At 41.4% G+C, this 16,056-nt stretch overlaps 1 protein-coding gene across 2 annotated transcripts in view; it reads right to left on the reverse strand.

The window, feature by feature from the left end:
• Positions 1-16,056, reverse strand: part of TTC28 (tetratricopeptide repeat domain 28) — a 1,842,918-nt gene that overhangs the window by 309,879 nt on the left and 1,516,983 nt on the right. For both annotated transcript variants that reach the window (XM_086943149.1, XM_086943150.1), the window contains one exon: positions 5,277-6,618. In XM_086943149.1, coding sequence (XP_086799275.1) covers positions 5,277-6,618 — 1,342 coding nt within the window. The remainder of the gene's footprint in view (positions 1-5,276; positions 6,619-16,056) is intronic.

Below are 16,056 nucleotides of genomic sequence, written 5' to 3' on the forward strand. Positions count from 1 at the left end.
AAGGAGGGGGTCTTGGAAATCTCCAAAGACTGCAGAAGTTCTCTGGAGGTAGGGTTAAGGATGTACTTTAGATTTTGTCAGGCCAACTAGGATGTAAGATGATTCATAGAAAAGCCAAGGACAACATCGCCCATTGGTGGTCACTCAGAGGCCACACCATGTTTGACATCTATCTCGCTATTCATCCTTGACAACTGGTTTTCTTGGACAAAAGGGCAGTCATGATTATTGGGCTTCAGTTTTATCAGGTGGAGTTCCCGTTTGGTGTTGTAGAACACCTGTACTATAGGACACCAAACTGCACAACCAGGCTCTACTCTCCTCTCCAGCCCGTATCAGATAGTGAGACTGAAAAGTCCAAGGCTTACACAAGGAGGTGAGGTGGGTTAGACACTCACAATACAGTTCAAACACCAATACCAACTATTTAAATCAATGTCGTCAGTGCTTTAAATTCGAAAAGAAAAGTACCTTAACCAACAGAAGCAAGGGCGTAGCTTCGTGTGAGGGGGGGTGGTGTTTGGGATGTATTTTCTAATCAGTAGTTGACTAGAGGTGTTTTCAGTCGTGATATTGTGAGATATCAGTCGGATTTCACCAGGAATATTTACATACACACAGACAACAATGCACACACAATATTTTGAAAGTACTAAAAAATATTGGTTATCTTACAAAATATTGTGTTTCCTCTCTTAGTGCTCCTACAATCTGCATTCCTCTCCTCTCTGCCCCGTAGGCCCCTCTCATGCACCCTGCTAGTGGTATAATGTATATAAACATTATATGTCAGCCTGATTGTCGGAAAATCTGAATCTCACATCTCCACCCTAATCTTACTGACCATGCTACGTTCATGAACAGAAGAAAAATATACAATACATGAAGTTAAGATGCATAGTGAAAATCAGAAGTCTCAATGACCATCTGAGCCAGAGCTCTGACACCCAGCACCTCTAGACACTAAGCACTATACTACAGTTAACATTGGAATATGTAGACATTTTGCACAGGTTAGAATAACAATACCAATACATGTATTGCAGTGATGTGGCTTCAGCAGTTGACATGAAGATCATGATATACATGATAGAAGCCACAAGAATCCAAGCAAGGCAGATTTCACCGACTTTACATGGAGGGAGTGGGCAGGGAACCCTTTCCAAGGGGTACAGCTAACCTGACTATTGGTTAATGCTACCGCTCCTTTCAGTCTATAACAGCCATGTTAGAGAGGATAGCAGCCACTTTTTGTAAACGAAGGGTGCAATTTGTATGCCTCCTTCACCTCAGAGCCAAGCTCTATGGTCACAATCAATTAAACAGAGGCTCATCAGAGGGCATGCATGATTGACATGCAGACTGAGGAGAGCATTAAAACAAGGATTTGCAATGTAATAGGTCTCGCATTTACGTCAGTTTAAGCTATTGGCATTGTAAATGACAATACCTTTTATTTATGTTTTTAAAAAAACCAAAAATAAAAGTCATTGTTATTTGCAATGTCAATAGCTCAAACTCTCATAATTGCAAGACCTATTGCATTGCAAATGCTTGCAATATTTGATGGAACAGGCCAACCTGGAGACAGCTGTAGTGTATTCAACTCCTTACCACACCTTGTGGCATGACACACCGTGTGATATCAGACAGAGCACTCTCACTGCACCTCACCCTGCTTCTACATTAGGAGGTACGTCAAAATGTCAGATTACTATAGTAAAACTATAAACATTCAAAACACACCAACATTTTCAAGGTTGTGCACCCCCTCGACCCAAGCATGGATGAAAATAGGCCAATGTATGCCCCATTTCCTTTCGCTGGCCTGCCAGTATTGAGTGATAAGATGCCTCTGCCTGCATGGTGCTGTTTATGTACAGTAGGCCATCACCAATCACGGCCGCTGGGCTTCGATTCAAATAAATTAAATTTCTTTTCAGAAATGAAAAGACCTGTAGAAGTAATTGACAAAATGTTACGTAGACAACAGATTTAATTTGCTGCGGGGGCCATCCAAATGACACTTACTGTGTGCAGCGGTGTGTTTGAGCAAGGAAATTAAAAAGTGTAAAAGGGCTTGGCGGCGGCGTCACCTCTTAGAAGGGGTCTGCTTCCTGCTAGTGTCATTTTCATGCTCCCACCAGACCCGGTCCTGCCGGTGCACAAACTTTAAAGCAGAAAGCTGGCCGCCAAAAACAAACAAGAAAAAACACGAGCGCTATCTGTTTCCAATTAACATGAACGTGAGACGCAGGCTCAATAATTGGAAACAGATGGCGCTGATGCTCGCTCTCGCAAGCCCTAGACCGTGGCAGGAAGCAAAGGTGGGACATGCACCCGCCTTTGCCAATTGCGTTCTGTCTTTCTTAGAAAGATGCATGCAAAGGCCAATAGCGTGTGAGCAACAAAATAAAAACGCACGCACAGGCGTGTGTTCCGAGTTAGAAGTCCTTTCTAGAAGCCTCGCAGAGCAGCGCATGCACGCTGGCTCGGCGAGACCTAAAAACTTATTGGAACTTTCTAGTGGCTTGCCAATATATCTGGTGACTTTCTGTCCCAACACCATCTCACTGAACTGGTAGGCATGTGCACCTGTTAATTCTGTGCTCACTTAAACCATCAGAGACTCACAGACAAATCTTACATCCACACGTTTCTGCAAAGGTCTGAGGAAACAAAACATTATATGCCTGCTCGTCAAGATAGGGTGATATCTACATGTGTAATGGTACAGATGGCACAGTTACTGCACATGTTGCTGGAGTTCATTCATACCCAGGGCAGGCTTTAGCGCTGATGGCGCCCGGTGCAACAATGCTTATTGGTGCCCCCTATGACCTCCTTCTCTCCATATCCCCTCCAACAGTGCATGTCAGGTCTACAACACCACTGTCTCTCACATTTATTTTGTTTTATACTGCTGCTCAACCAGTGTAAGGTGTCAGAGCCCATTACATTACGCACACATTATACAGAGACAATGAATCATACATGTGTAAATCAGTGCATAGGAAATGTTACATAAGACAAAGAGGACCACAAGATGCAGGATTCACAAATAGTTTAAGAGTGCTTGATCTGGAGAAGCCCTAACTCAGAATTTAAAATGTAACACTGCGGTTGGGAGATGTCTTTTCTTATAGATATTGATTTCTACCCTAAAGAACCCCTTTTAGCAACATTAGGATATTAAAATATACAGAGAAAAAACACAACGCTCTAACCAACACATGGGGCCGCCTTCACTTATACAATTGTGAGGCTGTAGCATTTTACGATTTATTATAAGACTTGCTGCATTTGCCACATAATCTGCAGATTTTACCAACAAAATAAATTCTAGCTCAGATAGTTTAAAAGTTACTAAAAAGGCAGCAACATGTGTTGCTGTGCAGTGGAAGGCCCATTGCAAAGGTTGAGCAGACACCTTTCTGTTGCTTATTGCTATATTTGAGTGTTCAATTAGTACTATTGAGGTGCAAACAATGTCCAGACAGTGTTAACAAGTGTAAATATTACAAACTAATGAAGTAATACTATCATAGTATGTGCCATATTACACTGCATGATTTGCCTTCGCTTGCCAATTTACTCAACCCTGCTGCATAATGTGGCCCTCATGTGCCACATAATTCCAGCAGCCCTACCTATATCTTGCAGTTTGCATACAGTTCTTTGATGAAAGTTAATTGCTAACTGTGCTATAATAATATGATTGAAACTTATAAACTGCAAAGAAGAAAATCATCTCTCTCTGACAAAAGCAGTAACCCACTGAACTATCTACATTAAATGCACTTTTGTGATCTTCATGGTATAGTGCCTAGCATCATTTATATTAACCCTCTGAGCTAATTTATGATGAGTCAAAACTTCCACTAGACAAAACTCTGCTCTGTCTCCAGCAAGTCCATTAATGACCAGAGTTATCTTGACATTTTTATTGTTGCCTGTAGATTGCTAAAGGCAAGGAACTCTGCAGCAAGTGGTTTCAAATTCAAAATATATTTGAAAACCCGGTGCCACCAGAGGTCAACGTCCTTGCACATTGGCACCGGTCGCACCGCCCTATAGCCGGCTCTGTTCATACCTACCAGTGGCAATTGAATACAAACAGTTGAAACTGTAGAGTGTTGTTTAATTAATACATTTGAAATGGATGAATTAAAGCATGCCGAAGATACTAGGATACAGGGGGAGGAGGTTAAATCAAGTTTATAAGTTACCATACACAAAATAGTGAAACTGGGGAGGTTGTAACATGCTGGCAGGTCCTAAAACTTTATAAATAAATAACTAGATGTCTTTAGTGCAATCATAGTGTAAATATGGAATCAAGGGTAGTATGTATGCCAACAACACCAACATGCTATGACGAATGAAATATTTTTCAGAAAAGAAAGGAGTGAAGGAAGAGGAATATAGATAGAGTTTTCATTGCAAAACATATTTTCAGTTTTTGATTAGAGATTATAAAGCTAACAAAACAAGTCGCCCATTTGCATTGCCCTTAAATTTGTTTTAGTGGTGGTAGACAATGCTGTCATGCTTACAACCCTGCAACTATCTCATCTAACGTTGTCATTCCATATTAATAATATCCTTTTTCATACTGGTCTATGGTATATCACATTATTTAACATTATTACTTCAAGAACATTTAAAACAATGGAAAGTTGATTTTTTTTTAATTTGTCACAATACAATGTTTAGTCCAAGGATGGCCAGATCCATGCCAGATTTTCAGAATAGTCACTGATTATATCGAAATGGGTTTGTTGTATTTAAACGTAATTTTATTTTTAGACCCACCATTCCAGCCGTCTACCTTGTTTATAGGCCTGAGCTGCAGGCAAGAACCCTTTAAAGAGGCAGAGGGCCTTTACCATAGGGTATAGCCAGAGGCAGAATGGTTACAATTCTGTTAGAATATTCCAACCACTAAGGGTAGAATTTCTTATATTAAACAGAGAGAAGCAGAACACAAACACTGAAAAGCTGGAACAGAATGTCTTTATCAGCCATTGTTGACCCTCTGCCTCCCAATTGACTTCTATGGAGCTCTCAACATGGCTGTGTTCTTTTTTACAGAATGTAAGTGCATTGACTTTAAGGCGCAATGTCAAGAGTGACCATTGTGTTTATGTGATAAAGTCATTAGGTCTTACAACAGGGTGCAGTTGCATGACAGTCTTAAATAGGCAAATGCTACAGGCTAACATGTTCACGTTATAGCTTAGTGTATATCCTAATTGATCAATATATTTATTTACCTGTGTCCATTCCCAAGGCCCCGATAGGCCTTTGATTGATCTTGCATACGGTTCAGACTCTGCGCAACGGTCAAATACTGCTCATAGTATTTAATGGCTTCTTCGTTGTCACCCAGAGCCTCATAGCAGTCACCCAAATTGCCATAAGCCCGTCCCCGGTCTAGTACAGCTTCATTGCCGCTCAGTTGTTGCAACATGGCTAACTGTTGTTCGAAGTAGCCAATGGCTTCTTCCATGACGTTCATGTTCATTTTGGTAATGCCCATATTGCCATAGACCTGTGCCTCTATCCCAGGATCCTTCAGTTTATGTCCCAGTTCCAGCTGTTCTTCGTAGCACTTAAATGCCATTGTGTATTTACCAAGCGACATGTAGACAGCCGCAAGATGACCATGAGCCCTACACTCACCAGAAACCTCACTAAGTTCCTGGTAAACCTCAAGCTCTTGTGTGTGGTACCCCAAAGCTTTATCATATTTTTGTATCATCCTATATGCAGTGCCCAGTGCTGCATAAGCACTTGCTTCCAGTCTTCTGTCCTTCACTTGATGGGCCAAGGCCAGCTGCTGTTCATAAAACTTTACAGCACCATTTACATCTTTCTTACAAACAAAAATGTCACCCAAGTTTCCAAGAGCGCGGAATTTTGCTTGCGAGTTATTTAATGACTGGGCCAGTGAAAGCACGTATTTCTGGCACTCCTCAGCTTTGCTGTAGTTTGTTAATGCCTTGAAAGCTAGACCCAGGTTGCAGTAAGCCTTGGCTTGGCTCAGCTTGTCGTGTAGGTCCTTGGCTAGTGCAAGATCTTGCTCGTAATTCTTTACGGCCTCTTGATAGTTCCCCAGACAGTAATGGGCATAGCCAAGGTTATGACAAACCTTTCCTTCACCCTCCATGTCCTGAAGTTCAGGGGATAATCGGAGGTACTGGTCATAGTAAGGTACCGCCTGCATGTATTCACCTCGTGAACAGTGGAAGTTGCCCAAATTGCTCAGCGCCCGAGCCTCGCTCTGTATGTCCCGCAGTTCTCGGGCAATGTTCAGATGGTTTTGGTAGTGTTGCAAAGCTCTGTCGTGAGCGCCCAAAGCTTGGTATGCCACAGCTAAGTTGCCATGTGTGGAAGCTTGAGAAGCTCGATCGTTGACTTCCATGGAGATCTGAAGCTCTTGTCGATGGTACTTGACCGCTTGATCATATACTCCAAGGGCATTATAGGCATTGCCCATGTTGCCATAGGCTCTTCCTTGAGCTGCATAGTCATTGAGCTCCTGAGCGATGGAGAGGTGAGTTTTGTGTAGTTTCAGTGCAGTGTCGTAGTCTCCTTTCATCTGATGAATTATTCCTGAAATAGAAAACGCATATGTTAGAACGACAATGGAGAACAGAGTGAAATTAAACGCATCCAGCAGTGTAATGAGATTCACCTCCTTGTAATTAGCCTTAAATATGCAGTAACATATTTTTCATCTAGTGACAACAGACCTATATGCCTATGCACTGTACATAAGTCACAGACATGCAGATTTGGAATGAGACCATGGATCGCCGAGAATAACTATCGGCCTTACCCTCTGCATTATATAGATATAGCTAGAGCTTCATCCTATAGACCAGTCAGCAACAATATTGCAATAATAACTTTTCCAAAAATGGTTTCCTAATGTTTATCTTGTATTTATATATATATTTTTTTCAACTTGCCTACTTGTTGATAATTTTACCTAAATCCCCCATATGTGGCATCATAATGAACTTTTCTAAAGGGTAAAATATGGAGCCCTGTAAGTGTTGCTTTATATATTCAAACTGCTACTCCAGCAAATGTTTTTACCAGCTTTTCTGGATTTGGTCACTATTGCCCGAGGCTTTTTTATGTTATGCTATCATTTTACCCTTCTACCTCATATTTCAACCACCACTCAATCAAATGCTTTTACCAGTTTTTGTGGATTTGATCCCTATTGTCCTAGTAATTTTTGTATTATACTACCCCAAGTACACGCACATGACAGTACAGTTATTGCAACACATTGCCTGTCTCCTTGTGTCACATCACTTGGTTATATATTACTTGGGATTGTAGTGCACTGGAATTCCATATCAACTTTACTGAAGCTTTCTGTTGTTAGCCACAAGTTGCACTTGTTACAACCATCCAACTAAATATTACCCATTATCTGTTCATGTTATGGAAGGTTATGCCCTAGAATCACCACTGTGGATGTGTATTAATATCTATATTTGTTTATGCATGTTTTAGTTATGGATGATTTGTTAGCATTGCAAGTGACCTTTTGGCTACTTCAGAAAATTCAACCCACCTTTCCAAGGTGAGCTATGTGACATAGTATTTCATGGTTAGGTTAAAACGTTGAATGGCAATTTTATCAGAGAAGATTCCCATACTATTGCAGATCGTGCAATTACCTGGAAGAAACACCAGTGAGAACTACACCCCAGCGTATGTTCCAGAGACACACACCTACATTATAGTTGCATGAGAAAGTACAATAATATTTAAAAAACATATTGATAAATAAAATATGTAAGGTACTGTTAGCAAAGGACCTATCCTCATTAAAAAGTTAACCATACATTATAATTACAGCAACAGTGAATTTGTGGTAGAGTCCAAAGGGAATTATAATGCCAGAAAAGCATTTTTCATTTAATTTCGGTAATAAAACTGCTTTCAAACAATCAGCAACAGTCCTGTCTAGTACAATGCATATTATTGTAAGCACATTCCCTAAATGCCAAAATTACAAAGAACCTCTCAGTATTTCTGGACTATTTTCATAAGATAAGATAACATACTTATTGCAGTAAAATATGTTTCAGTCATCCCTTTCAAAGACTCATACAAATCATACATTCAGATATTATCCGAAAAGTATCTTGAAATATTTTGCGTACTTAAGATCTAGGTATTTGAGCAAATATATTTCAAAATATGATTCATTATAGCAGTCTGGAGTAGAAGGCCTCACCCTTGGTTCTCAAGCCAAGATATTCCATAGAGTTTCTTAGAACAGATGGTGTATGCATGCAGTCCCGCACAGGTTTCAATATTTGTGATAGACCCCCCCAGTAGCATCCCAACAATAGACAGCTGGAAATCCTGTACAAATTTAAAATGTCTCCGAGTAGTACATTCCAATTTGAGCATCCTTTTTTATGTCACATCCCTAAAATGGATATTTTCAGGTTAGGGTGGGGGTGGGGGTGAGGGGGGTGAGCGGGAGGGGTTGTAGCCTTATTTGAATTCTAAACATTTTTCCAAGCACAAAACTATTTTAGAACCAGGAACAATATGAAAAATTCTGCAAACATTTACCAATGTCTGGAATTCATAGGATTTCTATTACTAAGTATGATACATTATGCAGTGCAATTTCAGATGTAAAGCCTTTTACTGATATATCAAATTAAAGACAAGCCTATAAGTTACTGATGCCCAAGTTCAAGTATAATAAAAAATGGAAAGTCCACATGTGCAGACCTCACATAGATTAATTGACTTATCTATGTTTACGAGTGGCAGCTGGTTACATTTGAAAGCGGTGAGGTATAAACTTTCTGGATGAGTGCCCTGTGGCGACCATGCAAAGGGCGTCTCCTCCTGGGAAAAGTTTGAAAAAAGAGTGGGCAAATGGTGCATTTTCAAGTACATTTGGCTAAGCAAAAAGGTAAATAAAATAAATAAAATGTTTCAATTCTGAAATTGTGAGACTGAGAATGAAACATTACTGAGGCTTGTGGAAGAGGTAGTGGTTTCCAGAGTGTCTCAAACATGCCCGTTATGCTCATTCTACGTTAGACATATGCACCCTTTTCTCTCCACATCTCATCCATATGCATATCTTATCATCCTCAGCAGGCTCCTTTCTCTGACTACAAATGTGTTGCTGGGTCATGTGATGCCTGCAGGTGACATGGGGCGCACCTCAGTCTGTAGGAGCTAGGACAAAGTATGGTTATGTAAAACACTTAACATCTTGAGCAGTTGCGGAGTGCCAGTGGAACATGATGGGTCCGACTTTGCCACGTTGCTTGCACTCTGTCAAGTTTTTGGTCATTGTAAAGGGTATAATTGCTAATCCCCCAAAAAGATGGAACACTAATATCAAAGCTAGACTTAAGGTCACTCAATCGTTAGGTAATGACAGCCTACTTCAAAATGACAACAATGCATGAAGTTATCCTGCTGCTACTTCAAGGGATTACTTGACCATGCTGGATCTCAAGGATGTGTCTCTCTCTATGCATCTTTCACCCTGAAAATAACCTTGGTTTCCAGTAAGTGAATAGAAGGGATTATCTGATCACAGAAATATCCATCTGGTGGCTCAAATACACATATACAAAACTTGGGATCAGTCCTGACTTCCCTGATTGTGTGATCCAATACAGTGGTGTAACGAAACTTGAGGGGGCCCCCCTGCAAAGTACATAGAGGGTTCCCCATTCCAGACTCACTCAGGAGCTCTCAGGCCAGGGTACAGTGCTGAAGGGGCTCCCTGGAGCTCGGCCCCCCAACGCACTGCAGGGGCTGTGGAGGCCTTTGTTACGCCACTGATCCCATGCGACTCTTTTATTTCTTCCAGCTCTGTTTTTTGTCACATAACTGTGCACCTTTAAATGATGTTATACCATTCACAGAGAAAAAGGTTAGAGGGTTCAACCTGGTAGGTCTCTCTCTCGCAGTTAATTTTTGGGCTCGCCCACTTCCAATGCATACAGACATGATACAACACCTCGTGCCACCGAATGTATGACGTTACAACGCATACATTTACAACGCATGTACTTACAACACAATTTTTACATCTCAACATCAACTACAACGCATTCCATTACATCGCATGACACTACATCGCATTTTAAAAAACTACCTTTACAACACATTCCATTACATCTCATACTACCTTTACAATGCATACCATTACAACACATACCACTACATTGCATTTAAGGTAAGTATTGGATAGTATAGGAGTAAAAATTACTATTCTAACTCCAGGGGGGCAACAGTAAAGTAAGTGTTTGATTGTGTAGGGGTAAAAATTACTATTCTAACTCCAGGGGGTGCAACAGTAGGGTAAGTGTTGGATAGTGTAGGGGTTAAAAATTACTATTCTGACTCCAATGGTATGCGCTGAAATGATATGCGTTGTAATGCCTGCTTTGTAGTGACATGTGATGTAGTGTCATGCATTGTAATGGTATGCGTTGTAATGCCTGCGTTGTAGTGTCATGCGTTGTAAAGGATGTAGCGATGTAATGCCTGCGCTGTAAGTGTAGTGCTATGTAATGGTTGCGTTGTAAAGGTTGTTTCCCGTGCCACCTCTTATGCTTATGGATGCAGTACAGCAAAACACTGGATGTGTACAATATAAGAAATGCTAGAAACAAAGAGGACACCTCAAAGGCGAAAGCCCAGGCGCTGGGCCGTACACACCACCCGCCCCCACATGCGCATATATCACTTATTCATCATGGCGGCCCGGTTAATTCCTTCTGTCAGTTCCCCAGTGAATGGTCCTTGCCTCTGCTAGTCCTGCATGTGAGGCAGAGAGGGGAAGAAAAGTCTCTAGTCACCCTGGTCTTCGGGGTTCAGACATCATTTATCTAACCAGAGAATTGAGAAAAGGTTGTCAGAGGAGGCTTTACTCTCACATTTTCAGCAAATTAATGTTTATATATATTTGCTAAGATAGAAACACTCCTGCTTAATGCAGCTCATTCTCTGCAAAAAAACAGAGCATGACAACTGCACCATTTTGAGAGGGGTGAGGAAGAGACCTCCCCGAATGAAGTATGTCAGCTGCAACAATGACATAATAAAAGGGCGCGACAAGAACAACCAATTATGGATCGTTGGTTGGGAGGTGTCCTTTGGGACATACGATTATGGAGCAGCGTGGGGGAGAAAAAAAAATGCAATATGACTTACCTGCTGCCAGTCGCCGCCTGGGTGCTCTTCTACTCCTGTCCTGACTCCCTTAAGTCCATGGGTGCACTGCACAGCCTCTCCGACTCCCCAAGGCAAATCCAGACACTGCTCTCATGCCGGTAATACTATTACCTAGCATGAGTGAAGCAGCAGGATTGGTCTGAGTGGGCTGGTTTTCTGTTCACACAGGGACTGGGAGCCTATGTCCGCTGTCCGCCCAGCTGTGTATCACAGCTCGGGTTGGAGGCTGCTAAGTGCGCATGTCGGTTTGGCCAAACTGACTTACCCACTTAGCAGTGACCATCTCTACTGCTTCATGCTGTAGCTGCTGTCATCAGAATGGTTGGCCCTGTCCCACCCCGCTCTCGGATCGGCTGGCAGCCTGCAAGATAAATAAAATTATAATAAAATTGTTTTATTATCATTTTATTTTTCTTGCTTGAATTTGCTGGCGGTCTGCCAATTGGGCGACAGTTTTCCTACCTCGCAGGGGAGCCACAGCTGATGATTACCCAAGTATTTACAGAAATATATTTATACTGTGTGAATGCCAAATTAAGATTGAGGATTAACATACTATGAACAACATTATGCACAAAAGCAAGAATCTTTGCACTGAAAATCTGCTCTAATTATGGTTTACAGTGCCATATTAACTCCTTCGCTGCGGCGGCTATTCCGCCGCAGAGCTAAGGGGGAGGCGGGGCCGCGCGGCGCTCCCGTGCTCGTGACGGAACCGCTCCGTCACGGCACGCGGGTGAGCTGTGCTTGTGACGGAACGGTTCCGTCACGGCCCGCCCGCTCTTTAGGACGTCAGCGCAGGTGTGGAATTCGCGCCGCGCAGGCGTGGCGAGCGGGCCGTGATGGAAGCATTCCGTCACCAGCACAGCCCACCCGAGGCTCTGACGAAACGGTTCCGCTACGAGCATGGGAGGGGTTAATTGCATGGAATGTAGAAGATAACTTACTGAAGGAGGTGTTAAAATAACAGCCAGTATGATTAGGCAAGATGTTCTATGTGTGCGAGAAATTATATTTTTAAAGCTTATGTGGACCTTATGCTATTGAAATAGCAGCTGATTGGTACAGCTATATATAATATTTAGTATCTGGGTATGACCAATTTAGACGGACCAGTACACGTGTTGCCAAAACCTTCCATTAGGTGGACATTTTGCACTAATGCCCCCTAACGAAGTGCACAAATGAAGATTGCCTAGTCAGATTATATAAAAAATAGAAATGTAGATAATGAGTCACAGGAATCACCACATTCTACAATGAGGCATGTTCATACACTAATACTGCTAGACATGGATCACTGTGTCGTTGTATGGGTTATTGCACAAATACTTCATACACAGCCTTCTAAATTAAGCCTGCTGCTCTGTGCCAAGCTACCAGGGGGTGAGCACAGGATAATTTTGGATTGTGTTGTGAGCTACCCTGACTACGATTGTGGTCTTATCTTGGGCAGAGTACATACCTCTGCTAACGAGAGACCCGATTTCTAAAAGATGTGCAGTGACAACAACAAATGAAGACCACTGAATAATTGATCCGGGAAACAGTCATTACAACGCGGGCTTTACACTGCACTACCATTACGATGCAGCAATCACAACGCAAGTCGTTACAAGGACTTGCGCTGGAGGCGCTATATACTAAGGAATAGCATGATTTACTATTCCAGCACCTTCCCTACTGTTACGTGGGCTGGAGTTGGAATAGTAAATCATACTATTCCTAAATCCAGCGCCTCCAGCGCAAGTCGTTGTAACGTCTTGCGTTGTGATGGCTGCGTCGTAATGGTAGCGCAGTGTTAAAGCCCGCGTTGTAATGACATACATCCATTGATCCTGATGGTTTACTAGTCTAATCTAATAGAGCAGACCACAGTTGAGTTTCAACTTCATTCTTCTTCCCTGCCACTGTCCCTGACTTTGCTAATTTCTATGCACTCCTACCTGCTTTGGTCTACGTCAATATTAGCCCAACTACTTAGAATCCTCTCTCCTATTTTATGTTGACAGTGCACTTCTCTGCTTATGTCTGTACTCTCCTACAATACAACCATACATTTCAATAAATCCAGAGCAACAGTGAAATAGTTATGAGGACTAAAAAACCTCTAGTCTGCACAGTATTATGGCTCTCATTAAAAAAGTACTACATGAGGGCAAGTAGTCTTTTTGTTTCACCTTGCAGGAGTAGTTTCACTCAAATGTTTCCCCTGTCCATACTAAACACTGGAGCAGTGGGCTATGATGGTCCTGGATGATTTAAAGGGTATATATGGTGTGAGTCTTAGAGCGTGGGCTTCTGGGTCATTTCCTTGGGGCATTTATGGGGTCCCTAGATCACCACGGTTCTCTGGCAGATCCCATGGAGAGCCTATGGTACTTCAAAAACAGTCTGGCAGATTTAGAAAACTAAAAGACTAACCTCAATGAAGAAATGTTCATCTTGCCTCTGTTGACTACATCATTCCCGTATGAAAGTCAATGGGTCCCAATTTTCAGGAGGCACAAAACTATGTAAATGTGGTCCTGTCTACTCAGGTTGATCCTCAGATGGGTGAAACCCATCTATGGACCACCACAAATGCTTCTGCTTCCTCTAGCATAATAGGCAATTGGACTCCAGCAGGACCCAAGCAGGTCATGAATTTGGTTTCCTCCTACCTGGAAGTTACTTCCATTACACATTAAACAGTTCATTTACAAGTTGATGCTGATAATAAAGGAAATACTTCTTTTAAATTCAAAGTTCTCCATCAAACAATGTTGGCATTTTGGTTGACATATGAAAAACCAATGGAAATGTTCATGTAAGTAATTAACTCAGAAAATTAAAATGGTCTATTTGGACTAGGCATTCTAAGGTTTGGAGTCCTAAAAACATATTAAATCAATGTTTCATGTTTACTTGTTGTGTGAGAGTGTGTTGGTAAATCATGTTATTGTGTGGGACCAGTAAGAGCTTGGAGAAAAATGTTTAACTTTTCCCTTAAGTAAATAAGTCTTACTCCTGGAAAAGTCGCCCCTCCGGCTGGAGAAAGACAAACTACACATAGAAAGTGTTAGTGATTCAAGTCTGGATATTCAAGTGTAATTGTCATATAAGACAGGATTAAGGCACATCTACTCAAAGAGATAGCTTTGTGGATAGGAACCACTGAAGAAAAAATATATATCAATACCAGGGGTTCAAAGAGGGGATCCAATTGCAAGTATTATCAACGCTTAATTCTATCATATAAGAAGGCATGGGATAAATACTGTACATAGCAGGTTCAATAGATTTCAAAAGGTAAGGGATATTTTCAATGAATTTAGGAAAGCTTCGAATGTGTTGTCTGCAAAGATTGGATTGGGTATTCAGAGACTCATACAACTATAACCCATATCATTTGCTCAGCGCTGGATCTATAACACTACGGACTATTTTCACATATAGGTAAAAGAACTTGTGATTATCTACTCCAGTAAGAAATAGTCCACATAATGAAAGCAAACAACCAGACATGCCTCCACAAACTGCCTCACAATGCTGATGAATTCACCAGATGAGAGAGATTCATACCTCTTATTGTTCTTGGGTAACAATGATTCAAACAGCTATTAATTGTTGCAAGAGTCTTTCTAAGAGTGGTATGGAAATCTCCAGATACTCATTTTGTACAGGTTCAGCACATCAAAGTCTGGAATATTGGGGTTGTGGAAAATGACAGAAAACAGAAACAAATATCAGTTTTCTCCCTGAATCTTTCTGGATGTCTCTCTTGTATGATAGTCAGCCTCAGCCTCTTAATATTCCAGATAGCATGTTTGTTGTTTCACTGGCCATGTACTTTCTCAGTTTAACTCACTTGAAGAGCCCATTTGAAAAGTAGATAATTTTGTATCATAAGAAATCTTTATTTTAATGTGCCCAAAAGTGTTTTTATAGTAAGCATAAATCAAAGTAACTTGTTACATTCATTAATATTTTTCTTATCTCTGTATGTATTTTATACTCGCTCTTACACTATCATCTTATATGACGCCCATGGCCTCATTACAAATTTTCTGGTGAGGGTGGTGATAAATTTGCGCCCCTATAGTTAACAGCACCAAAGTCCCATTTACTATGGGAGTATATGTATGCGTACAGGGATTATGGGATGACCTTCAAACATCCCCATAGGAATTAGACTGGGAAATCAGTTTTTCCATGTCCAATCCCCATGTGTTCCTGATTCTATCCCGCAGCTTCGCTCAAACATTTTTGCCTTCTTCCAGCAGCTGATATCTGCAAGGGGAACATGACAGATAACTCTGCAGGCCTGATCAATTCAGATGGGCAATCAGCAGAATAACTGGCCCCATCTAGAATTAAGAGCCTCCCATAATGAAGACCCCTTTGATTGTTTAACATTTTTTAAAAATGTAGGTGCCCAAAGATTTTCTTAAGAGCCCGATGAGTGCTATGTTTGCCGAATACTAGGATCTCTAATCTTGATTCCATGCCATGCTTTTTCTTCTCCCACCCTACTTCATGTCTCTTTATCTCATGCATGAAGGTTCTTTTCCATCCCTGCTTTCTCTGGCTATGTTTCCTTGTCTTTCATTTCCTTCTTTTCTCTCCATTTTCTGCTGCTCTCCTGTCTGGGTCAAAATCTGATGATGAAAATGAAACCCATGCCAGCAAAAATGACTGTTATTGCACACCACCTGCAACCACCAGCAGACATTTCCCACTGTAGACACCACATTGAGCCTAATCCTACAAGAGAGCGTGAAGTGGATGAAGGAGTGCTAGGGGGGTGTGTGAGTGCACTTG

This window comes from Lissotriton vulgaris, chromosome 11, assembly GCF_964263255.1.
Source record: "Lissotriton vulgaris chromosome 11, aLisVul1.2, whole genome shotgun sequence".
NCBI lineage: Eukaryota > Metazoa > Chordata > Amphibia > Caudata > Salamandridae > Lissotriton > Lissotriton vulgaris.